This window comes from Dendropsophus ebraccatus, chromosome 2, assembly GCF_027789765.1.
Source record: "Dendropsophus ebraccatus isolate aDenEbr1 chromosome 2, aDenEbr1.pat, whole genome shotgun sequence".
Taxonomy (NCBI): Eukaryota; Metazoa; Chordata; class Amphibia; order Anura; family Hylidae; genus Dendropsophus; species Dendropsophus ebraccatus.
The window spans coordinates 47,741,145-47,756,943 of NC_091455.1; the positions used below are offsets into that span (position 1 = coordinate 47,741,145).

General features: G+C 40.0%; 1 protein-coding gene across 3 annotated transcripts in view; it reads left to right on the plus strand.

Annotated features, from left to right (window-relative positions):
• The window catches only part of TRPA1 (transient receptor potential cation channel subfamily A member 1), an 80,483-nt gene that overhangs the window by 37,980 nt on the left and 26,704 nt on the right, over positions 1–15,799 (plus strand). For all 3 annotated transcript variants that reach the window (XM_069957472.1, XM_069957474.1, XM_069957473.1), the window contains 8 exons: positions 1,298–1,346; positions 4,039–4,138; positions 6,575–6,675; positions 8,186–8,355; positions 9,958–10,122; positions 10,402–10,516; positions 14,464–14,630; positions 14,963–15,053. In XM_069957472.1, coding sequence (XP_069813573.1) covers positions 1,298–1,346; positions 4,039–4,138; positions 6,575–6,675; positions 8,186–8,355; positions 9,958–10,122; positions 10,402–10,516; positions 14,464–14,630; positions 14,963–15,053 — 958 coding nt within the window. The remainder of the gene's footprint in view (positions 1–1,297; positions 1,347–4,038; positions 4,139–6,574; positions 6,676–8,185; positions 8,356–9,957; positions 10,123–10,401; positions 10,517–14,463; positions 14,631–14,962; positions 15,054–15,799) is intronic.

The following is a 15,799-nucleotide window of genomic DNA, read 5'->3' on the forward strand; positions in this document are numbered from 1 at the left end:
CGTTAAGGCGTAGGTTATGATTACCATCTGACATTTTGTGGATTAGTAACATTTGGCTGCTCTAGGATGTGATTTACAATATGATTGATGTTGAATATTAAATAATATTTGTCAGTGAGGATTATATAATGAGGTATGACTGCTGGTGACTCACTGCATCCTACCTGATATTGATGTGTACAAATAAATACAACCTTAGTGGAACAGTCATATTTAATAGGAACCTTTGTTTGGAGCGGTCCCCAGCAGTTTCTCTCCGCTTTACCAACCTTGATTGACAGATCCCTCTATATATCAAACAGGGAGTGACCTATCAGTCAAGGCTGCTGGGGTAGGAAGGATCCACCAGTGATTCACACCAGCATGACACCGGCCTTTCTGTGACATGGCCGTGTCACAGAACTACCGGGGTCAGAGAAGTTCATCCCGGCCATTACTGCAATACTGATCGGATGAACTTTATTTCTTTTTAATTAGGATGCGGGCGCATTCGTGTGTTCCTGCATTCCAAATAACCATACCCGACAATGTAAAGTATGGCCGGACCCTCACTTTACATTGTCTGCTCTGTCAGTCTTGTGCAGCTGCTATTCAATGAATAGCGGCTGCCCAAAACTGACATGTCAGTCTTTGGTGCGGCTGCAAGGAATCCCACCCGGAGTGTATACAGTGTGTATACACTGTGGCCAGAATTCCATCATAATGAATGTGATAGGTAAATTCATTAAATAACGGCTGTGGTTGCAAACCTGCAACTACAGCCGTTAAATTTATACTATACATAGTGTGAACTTATCCTATAACAGGTTCCCTTAAAACCATTTGGTTTCCTAAATATAAATCAAGCCATGAGAAAAAATAAATAGGTAAAATAATATATATATATATATATATATATATATATATATATATATATATATATATGTATATGCTCAGCTTCTGTCCATCTATTGTATTCCACCCCCAGATAGGGTAGCATAGGAGAACCTACAGATCCACCAATTCAGTCCTGCCACATAGGTACTTCCTCAAAAAATACCTGGTCGAGGATGTAAAACCTGCCCGTTCTGAGACCCAAGATCAACATTCAGGGGTACAATTTTGAATGCAGTCTGCAGGTTATATTACAATGTATTATTACAAGAGTATTATGTGTGTTTTATTATTTTATTATGTGTAGAGGTGAGCACCTCAGGAAAAATCTGGGGCATACCATATAAAGGCCCTTTCATAGTATAAATGCTATAGAAGTATTTGCTTGTAATAATGAACTGTAACTTATATTGTTCCCCTGCAGATCCTGCCTGTTTGATCATGTGGAGCTGGCAGACTATTTATTATCAATGGTAACTACATTTCTAATAAACGCTATAATAAATGAGACATTGTTTGCTATCTATTACACTGCTTCATTCATTCCGTGTCCTTCCATAAAGTTAACACTTAATGGCTAAAACCTTTAGTTATGGCAGCAAGCCTGGTCACAGGTAATAAGGAAATCAATGGCAGAGTAAACATTCCTGAATTATACAGCAGAGAAATGAAAATCATGTCTCTAAATACCCTTTTAAGTTCTGGATATCACACTCATTATTAGTTTAGGTTCTTATCAATTTTACTGTGGTAGAATATTTGTGTAGTTGGTCTTAAGGCCCTATTACATGGGCCGACTGTGGGGAGCAAACGAGCGCTGTCAGCTCGTTCCCCACTCGCTGCCACCGCTATTACACGCGGCGGGGCTGCCTGGGTGATCGCTAGATCGTCCGGGCAGCCCATAGAGGATAGAGACGGTCTGCTGCCCGCCCTTCTATTCCACGGAGTGACGGCAGCTGATCGCTGCTATCAGAGTCGTTTGTTTTTTAACATGGTTGAAAGACAAACGGCTGCAATGATCAGAAGACATGAAAGATGTCGGCTGATCGCTGTCTTTTATTCCACAGGACGATTATCGGCCGTAACCGCCGATATTGGCTGAATACTGCCGATAATCGTTCCATGGAATAATGCCTTTAGGTCCCATTCACACAGAGCAAAAGAGGGGGAATTTCAAACAGAGTCAATTCTTTTGGTGGAGAGCCGGGGGGCGCACGAGGCTTCCTATTCAGTAGGACAGGCAGGACAGGTAGAAATTCAAGCAGAGCTTGCAGCACGGGCTCAGCCGGAAATTCCACCTCCTTTGCTCTTTTAGTACATTCACTTAAATTAGGATGTATTACAAAGTTATATAACTGAATAAATATATATAAAATATAATTTTTATTTTCTGGAATGCAGTTCTGAGACCCTCAAGTATATGCTTGAAAAAATAGACTAATTGTATTCTGTAGTGAACTACCTGACATATACCAATGTACCAGTGACATACCCCCAAAACATGTGCTGACTAGGGCCTAGGGCCAATGTCACCTAAGCACAATGCTGGCACATTTGTGCATTCATATTATGGCCACAAATCCTGGTCTTACTGTGGTCTAATGACCAGAACTAATAACATGTAGCCTCACAATGCTGGCCACTTGGGTCCTTAGATCTATGGTCACATTGGAACTTTCTGCTGTTATACAGATGCAGAAATGGGTCCTTATTACCCTGATAAGCATGATAAGCTGCACAGTTCATATTACTAGGAAACATCATAGTTCATAGAGTACATTGAACAACTGTGTCTATTTGCAACACAGACATGTATTCATTCAGAACCATGTATTCTTCCATTATAAAGCTATAACACTACCTGTTCTGTTTGGATAAGACAATTGAAAGATAATGTAGCTAAGCATCACACTTATGCCACAGGAGTGTTATCTTCTTAGTGGATACTGTACGGTTGATAGTCCTTCTATGTATGTTGAGAGGAAATGATGTAACCTTTTGCCATTTAGCACCAACAGGGTTAGATTCAGATTAGAGCCAAATACTGTAACATGTTCTTTTATTTGTAATCGGTTTCAATTTACTGATTGTATTTTTTTTTCTTTTTTTGTACATTATTATGGGGGCTCTTATCTTGTTTTAAATGGTTTTAACAGCATTCAGTGAAATGCTTTACAGCAAGCCGCTGTAAATTGGACCCGACCTGTCCCAATGACACACTTATAACACAGCCCTTTAATGTGGGTGTATGTATACTGTCAGTATGTCATCAGTTTTCCATCCATGCAGTAAATATTGATGTTCTGCCTCCGGGCACATTTGTAATATTAGATCGGCTTTTTGCTATCCATAATTTCATGTGTTGCCATGATTATTGAGGCTACAAGAATTAAGGCTTATTTTTTCTAATAAACCAATATGAAGCAGAGAAAAAACACAACCCGCACTCACCATGCAACATTTTCAGGTCTTTATTCCAGTCTTAAAAAAGCAAGAGACATAGTGAGGACATACAGCGAGGAGACTCCAAGCAGTCAATGGTACAGCCTGTTTCACGCTCTTGCACTTCTGCGGACCACCAGAAGCGCAAGAGCGTGAAAGAAGCTGTTACCATTAACTCTTTGTTGTCTGCCCGCTGTATGTGCTCACTCTGTCTGTTGCTTTTTTAAGACTGGATCAAAGAGCTGAAAATGTTGGATGATGTTTTTCTCCGCTTCATAATGGTTTATCTTTTAGACTATTTCTAAAAGCCTTCACCTCCGGACCTTACTCCCAGCGGAGCCCGTTGATAGAGGAGACTGTAGTGCCGACCATCTCTATATTATGTTGTTTTTTCTAATTAACACATTGAAATAGAAAATTTTCCTCACACAGAGCTTTATAGAGGACCTTGAACCTATCAAAATATTTACTTTTCATACATTGGCTAATAGGCACGTGGTCCATGTATCTCTTCACTTATCAAATAACCCTCCTGTTGTAGTTCACTGATTTTCCGCTATTCATGTTTTACTGTTTGACTTTGCAGATGTATAATACTATAGGGGTGCAATGCAGAACCATTAGTCTGTGACCACAGGTGATGGCTTTTCCATTGGTTGTAGTTATTATAGCTTTACATGCTATAGACTACACTTTGTGCTCACATTCTTCTTATATTTACAGGGAGCAAATATTGACAGTGTGGATAATGAATCACGCACTCCTCTTTTGATGGCTACTTCGTGTTCTTCTTGGAAGATTGTAAATTTACTTCTTGAAAAAGGTACATGTCAAACACTTAGCCATCTGGCATTATAAGACCAAATCTGGCGAGTTTGATATTAAATAACTGTTTTGATGAATGAATTATGCTTTAAAAAACCAGAACCACAAAAAGATCTATCTTCTGCCCATTAATAACCTATACAAGGTGAATAGAAGTAACAGGTAGTTGTTACTGTTGCCATTATTGCAGAGTTATCGGCTCACTTACATTCTTTGACTATGATCCCACTTCAGTAACATATTGGGCAAAGGCAGCCATCTTGTTATATAGACGGGCCTAATATTGATCATTATCATTATTAGCGAACGTCTATATTACGTCCGTCTATATCAAGACGTATATATACATATACATATATCAAGAGACAGCTATCTTTGACAAATATGTTCCCGAAGTGGGAACATATCCCATGGCTATGTTCACACATAATACTTCTGTCAGTCTTTTGTTCAGTAGTTTTTCAACCAAAACCAGGAGTGGAACTAACAGGGCATAATTATAATGGAAACATTTGCAGTTTTCAATCCATTCCTGGTTTTGGTTGAATAAAGACGGACCAAAAGACTGACAGAAATACTGTGAACATAGCCTTTATCTGTATTACATGATCATCACTGATACTTGCTGAATTCTTCAGAGTCTTATGTTAGAAAATAATCTGCATGCCCGGCCCGTACTGCTGCTGAAACGTGCAACCAGCCCCTTGCCGACAGCATCCCTGACAACCGTCCCAGCCAATCGTCATAAGGTGTTTGTTGTTGCAATCAGCTGACTGACAGCTGGTTCCGCCAGTCATCTGGCTGAAATGATCTAGACTGTCATTTTCACAGGGAGGCTGGCGGGATTCCGACAGTTTTGCTCCATGTGAATGGAGCCCAACACTTAATGTGTCTTCAGGAAGTCAGTTTCTTTATTCATGCATTCCCATAAGAATAAACTGAGAAACTAACTTCTTGTGCATACATGAGATTGTATAAAATTTCAATAAATCTAATTGATGGACGTCAATCAACATTGCTACACAAAAAATCAACTGGGTCAGTTGCATTTGGCCAACAAATCCCAAATAAACAATATAACTGACATGTAGCCACTTAAAGGAGAAGTCCGGCAAAATGTTTTATTATAGTATTGTTTTGCCCCCCAAAAGTTATACAAATCACCAATATACACTTATTACAGGAAATGCTTAAAAAGTGCTTTTTTCCCTGCACTTACAAATACATCAAGGCTTCACTTCCTGGATAAAATGTTGATGTCACAACCCGATGCCCAGAGCTGTGCGGGCTGTGGCTGCTGGAGAGGATGATGGCAGGGGGACACTGAGGGACACAGGGCACTGGAGGGACACTGAGCATCCCCCTGCCATCATCCTCTCCAACAGCCACAGTCTGCACAGCTCTGAGAGTCCGGTCGTGACATCACCATTTTATTCAGGATGTGAAGCCTTGATGCAGTAGTAAGTGCAGGAAAAAAACCACTTTATAAGCATTTCCTGTGATAAGTGTATATTGATGATTTGTATAACTTTTTAGGGGCAATACAATGCTTAAATAAAAAATTTTGCTGGACTTCTCCTTTAAAAATTAGTTTACATTTTCTTACACACATGACAAAGCTACCCAGTGAAATTATAAAAATATCAAAATATTGTACATACTTACAAAATAATCAACCTTAAGCATTTCAGACAGTATAGTGTATTCATACAGGCCAAATAAAATGTTTTATTCCCACAGTCAAAACGGATCAGTACTAGTACTAGTGTGCAGTGAGATAATCATAGATATTCAGAGGGCCCAAACATCAGCAGTCATGTACTGCATTGCTACCAAGAGGGGCTTAAAGCAAAACATGCCTGATTCTGATCCCAGCAAGTTTTGCAGCTAATATTAATGCAGTTCACCAGGGATCTATGTGTGCATAAACTAGTACAACAAAGGCATGGTGCAAATCTCAATGAGGGTGCAAATGGCAATGTTTTTAAAAAACACTGTGCAGGTTACACAGTATAATATTCTGGCCCTGATGATTCCTCCCTTTATTATGGTCTTAGTGATGAGTACATGGTTGAGGTACTAGAATGGACTTTATTATTTAAATTCAACATACTTCTATCTATTATAGTTCAGTAATGGGTCAGTAGGAAACTCTTTGTGGGATTGCTTCTTAAAAAAGAAAACATCACAACCTCCCTAAAACTTCTTTATGTCAACCTTTCAACAGACTAAAATAAAGGTAACTGCCGTTTCCCGGTGACACGCGCTTCGTCTTGGTCCATGAGGAAAATATATTAAACTGAAGGAAACCTTATGCATCAAAACTGTCTTTCTGTATTTCCTAAACATCTAAGTAATGAGCAGAAATTTTACAAGAAAAAAAAGAAAGAAACAAAACTCTGAAAGATTATAATTTTTTTGGATCCTATTTTAGGAGCTGATGTAAAGCTGACCGATAATTATGGAAGAAATTTTCTTCACCTCACAGTACTGCAGCCAGGAGGTTTAAAGAACATCAGTGAAGAATTTCTACAGGTACATACTGTGTTTTGAATTTGATGTTCCCACAAAATCTTTTTTAGGTGGAAAACTGGCGTTTTTCTTATAATGACGGCCAACATTAAAGATCATTAATTATGGCCGCTATTAGATGTTGTGGGAACATAGCCTACAACAGCCCACAACTTCTCATGGTTCAGGTCCTGTGGGCTTGGTTGCTTCCACTGATTTCTCGTATACCCTGTTAGGGTGCGTTCACACCTACAGGATCTGCAGCAGATTTGATGCTGTGTTCAGTTATTTAAATGAAATCTGCTGCAGAAAATCAGCTGCAGATCCTGTAGGTGTGAACGCACCATCACAGAGTAAGTTCCAGGACATGATAGCTGTGACTTCTTTAGTTCCGGTCTTAAAGGGGTATTTCCATCTCAACTACCACTTGTAGGGCTTATCTTGTGAAATATTTTTGCAAATGCATTCATTTAGCAAACTTTCCTTCTCCTCCTGATATGCCGCTCTTTCCCTCCCATTGTTGACAGCTTGTTTTCTGGGTTAAAGACCACCACTCTGCTCTAAAAGCAATGGTCTGGGTGGTGTATAACAAATAGCATGTGTGTAACACTGGCAAACAGCCCAGTTCTGGCCCTGTCCCAAAAAATGAAGAGAATAATTAACGGTTGTGCACTATGGACAGGGCTCCCAGTGGCTCAAACAGTAGCAAGAACACTTAAAGCGACTCTGTACCCACAATCTGCCCACCCCAAACTGCTTGTACCTTCAGATAGCTGCTTTTAATCCAAGATCTGTCCTGCGGTCCGTTCGGCAGGTGATGCAGTTAATGTAATAAAAAACAACTTTTAAACTGGCAGCCCCGTGCCCTTTGGCCATGGCTTACATTGTGTATGCATTAGGCTGGCACACCCTCTTTGTCCCTCCTCCCCGCCCTCCTCATCATTAGGAATGCTCCAGGCAGATTGCCTCCTATGCATCAGCTGTGAGAGGATGGCACATGGGCTGGACCGTTAAGGCACCTGTGTAGTTTTTTGGAATGGAGAGGTTGTGCTAGCCTAATGCATACACAAACTAAGCCACGGACAAAGGGCACGGGGCTGACAGTTTTAAAGTGTTTTTTTATGACAATAACTGCATCACCTGCCGAACGGACCACAGGACAGATCTTTGATTAAAAGCAGCTATCTAAAGGTACAAGCGGTTTGGGGGGTTAGATTGTGGGTACAGAATCGCTTTAAATCACCTTGTCAGTACTTTCAAGGGTTAATTTAACAAAACCATATAGAGTTTTACATTTCTTTTGAAATGGCTGATGCAGTTTATATGGCAAAATTGTAGTTTCATGCAGTTGCCACAAGAGAGAGCTTGGTACTTAATGGGTTCAATGGGAGCTATATAAATCTGCAACAATTTGGGAACTAGATTTAAAAAGAAAAGTAAATGAAGATACTGTTTGGATATTTGTAAGGCTATAGCAAACTCTTGCTATTATCTGTTACTGTGTACTTTTCCTCCCATTTTTCTTTTTCTTTAGCGGGAAGATGTTAAGAACCTTGTAAGTGATGAAGATGCAGATGGCTGCACTCCGCTACATTACGCCTGCCGCCATGGTGTTCCTAATTCTGTGAACAATCTACTTGGACTGAATGTTTCACTGTATTCCAAGACCAAGAATAAAAGATCAGCTCTGCACTTTGCCGCTTTGTATGTTCTATATGTTTTGTATGTTGTACTGTAGCGGACTTTTAATAGTTTAAAAAAGGGAGTATGTTCCTAATTTACTAGCGTCATTTCATTATCAAATTGCCATTTTTACTAGTTTTTCCTTATGTGTTTTTTTGATTTGGTTTCCCCACATTTATTCACTTTTTGCGCCACAAAAATCATGGAAAAACTACTCACCTATGATTTTGTGTCCTTTTAAAAAATATTATAACTGATACATTTACTAAAGAAATGGTATTGGATTCTACAAATCCATTTGTAACATTTGAAAAAAACTGCCAAATACAAGGACAATCGGAATCAATAAATCTAGTTGTTTGGGAAACAAAAACCCTGACGTGTAGGGATTTTGAAAACCTGACAGTCGGCGGATCCTGGATTTCTCAATATTCAAAGTATTTGTCCCATGGCTGGAATATAGCCATAAACTTAGACTGTAAAATTAAGACTATGCTCCCATTTAGGTAACATATCAGGTGAAGACGGTAGTCTCGTTAAAGCGGCTTTGTACCCACAATCTGACCCCACAAAACGCTTTACTGTCACATAGCTGCTTTTAATCCAAGATCTGCCCTGGGGTCCGTTCGGCAGGTGATGCAGTCATTTTCCTAAAAAACTACTTTTAAATTGGCAGCCCCGTGCCCAACGGCCGTGGCCTAGATTGTGTATGCTTTAGGCTGGCACAACCTCCCTGTCCCTCCTCCCCACCCTCCTCATCATTAGGAATGCTCCAGGCAGATTGTCTCCTATTCATCAGCTGTGTTAGCCCGGCACATGGGCTGGATTGTTAAGGACCTGTGCAATGTTCAGGCAGGAGTAAATGTTTCAGTGGCATTCCTAATGATGAAGAGGGTGGGGAGGAGGTACGGAGGGGTGGTGCAAAGTCAGGGCACAGATACTCTCGTTTGGCAAGGGCTGCAAGTTTAAAAGTTGTTTTTTAGGACAATGACTGCATCACCTGCCAAATGGACCCCAGGACAGATCTTGGATTGAAAGCAGCTATCCGAAGGTACAAGCGGTTTGGGGGGGTTAGATTGTGGGTACAGAGTCACTTTAAATAGATGCCTGCTAATAATGATCATAATCATTGTTAGAATCTGTCTATTTCGCTAAACAGCCATAGCCTTAGTTACATCTGTTTTAGACTAGACTAAAAAAAACACATTTTTTTTTTTATTATTATGACGGCCTTTAAAATTCATCATAATTTACAGCTACCACTATAAAATAATGGCTGTAATTATAAAATCAATTGCCGGTTGCTCATTGACATATTAAAAATACAGTTGTATTTTGGCCTCAAAATTACAGCCATGAGTCCTGTTTAGCAACAAGCTTGTTGACTATATTTACCCCCATAATTGTAACTACAGCTCATGACAGTTATATAGGCTGTACCTCCCAATCAGTATTCTATAACTAATACCATCTAATGTCAATGTTACTCATCTTTTTTTAAATACATTGAATAAATTATAATATAGTTTTTAAAAATACAGAACAGATCATGTTATTTTAAGGCTCGGTTCGCATTGATTGAATACTTTATGTACTTTCTATATTTTTTGTTTCTTATTTAAGCTACGGGCGTTACAATACCTGTGAGCGGCTCTTAAGATTTGTGCCGGATGCCACGCTTCTCAATGATGCAGATGAAAAAGGAATGACGCCTCTTCATTTGGCTGCGGAAAATGGTCATGACCGAATAGTTTTTTTGTTACTCAAAAAGGGAGCTCTTCTGTTAAGGTAGGAAAACTCCAAAGGAAAGAGCCAAATGTGAATGAAGTCTACCTCTCCCATCCTTCTGTGGGCTTATTAGGTAGTATTCTCTTAGACATCCCTTGGAAAGAATAGTGGTTCATTCTCATCATCATTCTGCCACAGGGGGTTGCCTTGTTAAGGCCAGAAAAGCAAGGCCTTTTTTTTTTTTTTTAATGAAATTCTTCTAACTATTTTAGAAAAAAAAGGATGTAATATAGGTATGTAGTATAGCACTAATACTGTTTATCTTTTATTGGCTTTCAGTGACTATCGTGGATGGACAGGTTTACATTATGCAGCTTTTGGAGGCTACACCCGCACCATCAAGGTTCTCCTGGATACTTCTATTTCACTCATTGATAAAGTGGACAAGGAAAAAGTAAACCTTTTTTCATTAAATTTTTGGGAACACCTACATCTTTCTAGCCATTTCCCCTTTTCGGAAGCAAAAGTTCTACACATAAACATCTTTGAAAATTAAACGCTCAAATAGTGTACAGCAATAGTAAATGACAGGTACCTGCTGGGCACCAAACTTTGGCACACAAGATCACAAAAATGTGGCACATACAGAATACATAATCCCACCCCATTGTCTTAAGTTTCATTGAATAGCGGGCGCACAAGCCTGAGAGGTCACACAATGGAAAGTGCGCCTCCGGCCATACTCTCCATTGTGTTCAATGGTGAATTGGGATGCGCCCATATCCCAATTCAGCACAAATGAAGATCATCGGGCCAGTACTGCAGTAGTGACTGGGATGATATTCACTAACACCGGCTGTTCTGTGACCCGGATGGGTCACAGAACGGCTGGTGTTTCACGTAGGTGTGAAGCCGGCCTAAAGGTGTTCATAATATACAATGTCATTTAGACACAAAATATCACTTAGATTATGTTAATCAAACAAAAAGAACAAGGCACTACTCAAATAAATGGATAACTAATACGGGGTGCTCTACCCAGCATGGCATAAACAATGAATATAACACGAAAAAACTGTAGAAAAGCTATGCCACAAATAAAGGGTGGCATATCCACAAAGGAGTTAATAATAAATGTGAAATAATGAACTATGTCCTCAAAGCATAAACAATATAGAAATCTTTATTAATGTACAAAGCTACAAGTGCAAGACATACAAGATAAAATCATTTAAAACACACAAAACACACACATGGAACTGTGCAGAGTGAGCACAGACCCAGCAGGCACCCCAACATCTACAATTGTATCGACCCCTTCAATGGCTCATATGATGTTACAGGCTGCTGTACCAAAACCTAACATAAGGTGTGTAGTAAATGTATATGTGAGCCTGTAATAAAAAATGCAAAACAAGAAGTGACAGAGAGTAAATGTGGCCAAATAAGGCCCGAGCGTAAAGGATAGGTATCACCAAAGAAGGGAGTCCATGTCGGGGTCCAATGAGCGCCACGCTTTCCATCTCAACCACAAGACTTTCTCAAGGGTGATGATATGGTGAACATACGACATATAAATAGCCCCTGCAATCAAGAAAATTAGGAAGATTGGTATCCATACCTGTATAGTATTCAATACAATACTTCTCCCATGGAGTAAAACCCGCTCTGCATTCCCAAACATGGCCGCGGCGTCCACAAAGATACTCTGCGCATGTGCACAGCCCTCTAACCACCCCCTCCTCTGTCACGTGAGCAATGACGTGGGAGGAAGCAAACTTTATTCATAACATACAAGAACAAGAGCAATCCAGTTGGCTCCATAGAGGAGCATATTCAACGCGAGTATGCTAGCAATAGGGTTTAACCCCTCAACAACCAACCAAGCCGTTCCTACCAGCAGGACAGCAGGTGTAATTGCAAGCTCTCACATAGTTGTATATACAGCGCTGCTATAGCCAAATGAACAGATCCAATAAACATGCCATTACTGCGAGTACTAATAAATATGTTTATTTGATCTATTCATTTGGCTAGAGCAGCGCTGTATATACAACTATGTGAGAGCATGCAATTACACCTGCTGTCCTGCTGGTAGGAACGGCTTGGTTGGTTGTTGAGGGGTTAAACCCTATTGCTAGCATACTCGCGGCGAATATGCTCCTCTATGGAGCCAACTGGATTGCTATTGTTCTTGTATGTTATGAATAAAGTTTGCTTCCTCCCACGTCATCGCTCACGTGACAGAGGAGGGGGTGGTTAGAGGGCTGTGCACATGCGCAGAGTATCTTTGTGGACGCCGCGGCCATGTTTGGGAATGCAGAGCGGGTTTTACTCCATGGGAGAAGTATTGTATTGAATATTATATAGGTGTGGATACCAATCTTCCTAATTTTCTTGATTGCAGGGGCTATTTATTTGTCATATGTTAACCATATCATTACCCTTTGAGAAAGTCTTGTGGTTGAGATGGAACGCTTGGGGCTTATTGGACCCCGACATGGACTCCCTTCTATGGTGATACCTATCCTTTATGCTCGGGCCTTATTTGGCCACATTTACTCTCTCTCACTTCTTGTTTTGCATTTATTGATTACAGGCTCACATATACATTTACTACACACCTTATGTTAGGTTTTGGTACAGCAGCCTGTAACATCATATGAGCCATTGAAGGGGTCGATACAATTGTAGATGTCGGGGTGCCTGCTGGGTCTGTGCTCACTCTGCACAGTTCCATGTGTGTGTTTTGTGTGTTTTAAATGATTTTATCTTGTATGTCTTGCACTTGTAGCTTTGTACATTAATAAAGATTTCTATATTGTTTATGCTTTGAGGACATAGTTCATTATTTCACATTTATTATTAACTCCTTTGTGGATGTGCCACCCTTTATTTGTGGCATAGCTTTTCTTCTGTTTTTTCGTGTCACTTAGATTATGTGACATGGATATCAAGAATATTTAAAAAGAACATTCATATTCTAAAGCTAGTACAAATGGTTGTAAATAAGCAAACATGAAAAGTTTGGCTTGTCCCATTCAAAAATTTTTAGGTCGACCATTCGGTATAATCTGTTCTGAACAATTTGAAGTCTGGCTCTAAGGTGGTTAATTAGGGCTGTGACCCAAGTGACCTAACCTCTTCTCTCTTGCGCAGGTGTTCTTTCTATTGAGGTCGGGGGGGACTTATAATTACCTTTCTAGGCTCACGTCTTATCTTTTTACTGGACCCGACACACAGCTCTTGCATCCTCACTTAACCCTTGGAGGAGGGGGTGTTACATAACATAACAAACTGGTAAAAGTTTTTGATTTGCCCAAATCCAAGTAAACCCGAAGGTTTGGGTTGAACTCGGATTTGGGCAGACCGGTTTGCTCATCTCTAATCATAGGAGATTAAAATTATGATGAGTACATATAGACTGATGATACTTGTGGATTCATTTTAAATATTCACAATATTTGCTGTAAACATGAAAGAAAAATCTTTGACTACTGATTAATGCATAATATTAGACAAATCAAAAATACATAATCAATTGTAATGAAATTTATTCCATAACACCCGGCCCCTATCTCCACCGACATTGGTTTTCAGTTTATGGGGAATTTAAAGGGTACCTGTCATGAAAAATCGGTTGGACCGATCAGGAGAATGAACCAGGAGAAGTCTGCATGCAGAGTGTTCTCTCCCAGTTCTTTGTTATGTGACCTGGACGGCCAAATGTTATTCTATGGGATCAACCAGGATCGAAAAATGACACAGAGCTGGGAGTGAACACACAGCATGCAGCCTTCTCCCAGTTCGTTCTCCTGATCTATCATGGTTCTAATACTCAGACCCCAATCAATTAAAACTTTTGACATGTGTCTCTGAAATATCAAAAGTTTTTTTTATTTTTTTTATTTTTTCATGACAGTGCCCATTTAAAGGAGAAGTCTGGCATTTTATAAAATCCCGCAGCCAGCAGAGACGGGGGAAAATTGATTATTGATATGTACTGACTTACCCCTCTCCGGTGGTGACACTTCACGACCCAACTGATGGACTGGCCGCTCAGCCAGTCAGTGACTGGGGCGGGACGTCGCTCCAGTCACTGATTGGCTGAGCGGGCAGTCCATCAGCCGGGACAGGCCTTTTCCCCCAAGTCTTGATGCCATCACAACTCGGGGGAAAATGCCTTCCGGCGGGGGTCCTATGACTGGGTGTGCCGCTCACTGCCGGTACGGGGAGAGGTAAGTCAGTACTTGTAATCAATTTCTCTCCTGCCCCTGCCGGCTGCAGGATTTTATAATCTGCCAGACTTCTAATTTAAGGGTTAAATGTGGCTCATTGTTTTTATGTCTTTCAATGTACTTACATTTTCTTTTTTTTTTTTTTTTGTATTAACTAATGTAGAACACAGCTCTACATTTAGCTGCCCGTGAGGGACATGCCAAGGCTGTCGGCCTTCTTCTAGAGAGTGGAGGATCTATAACATTAAATGCAATTGGGGCTTCTTTCCTCCATGAGGCTATTCGTGCAGGAAGAAAGGAAGCGGTCTTTGTTGGAATTCAGAGTGACAGGTGAAAAGTGTGATTCTGTCTGTGCTACCTATAAATTCATAAAAAAAAGAATAGAAATCTGAGAAATCCCAACTCTTTCCTTCAGCTTACTCTCTAGGTTAAAATGGGTTGTTCCATATTGGACAATGAATAGAGAGGGGAATCAAATAGTGGAGCCATGTTTTAAAGAGGTTGTATGAGAACGGATAATACAGGACTGCTAGCTCCACTCTGAAAGTACAAATTGTAGACTGTGCAAATATGTATACAGTATCATATATCTGTGAACTCTACATACATTGTAGAACTCATTGCAGTACATATTATTACATTTTATTTCTGTCTTATTATAGGTGGGAGGAAGTGCTTGTGGCTTTTTCAGACACTACTAGCTTTAAGTGTCCTATTCTGGAAATGGTAAATCATCTACCAGAAAGCCTAAAGGTGAGTGCTCTTTTTTAACCTGGCAAATGGAAATAAATGTACAGTATGTCTGTAATTGTTTACACTAAAAGTTCATACATTATATTTTGGATAGATAGGTTCTAAAATGAAGCTATTAACAAAGGGCCTTTTCATAATGGGATTTCAGAAATATTCAAAATTAGAGAAGAGTCAACTACTGTAGTTACCTTACACTTCCATATGCTGTAAACAATAATAAAAAAAAAATACTTGGTCCATCTAGTGTTTCCTCTACTTTCATCTTAAGATATATCTATATTTATGATTTTCCTACCTCATCTGCTCAAAGTTTGTTCCAAGCATCTACTACTCTTTCAGTAATATAGCCTTTCCTCAAGGGGCTCCTGATCTTTCCTCCAACTAATTTTCGAATGTGGCCCCTTGTTCTTGTGTTCAGTTTCTTTTTTAAAACACTTCTTCTGAACCTTATTAAGGCTTTTATTATATTTAAACGGTTAAATTATATCCCCCCTTTGCTTCTTTTCTCCAGGCTATACAGATTTAGATCTTTATAGGGTTACTAAGAGCAAAGGTGAAAAATCCAGGAGGGAAGGGAGTGGTGAGAAAATAATAAAAAAGTTCTGTGCCCCCACAGTGCAGCATCACCCTGTGCCATCATGGTCCTACTCAGAAATGCCCGCTCAGCCAATCAGTCACTGAAGCGGGACACTGGCTGAGCAGGTAGCTCCTGTGGGGCCATGACAAAACAGGAACTCGGGAGATTC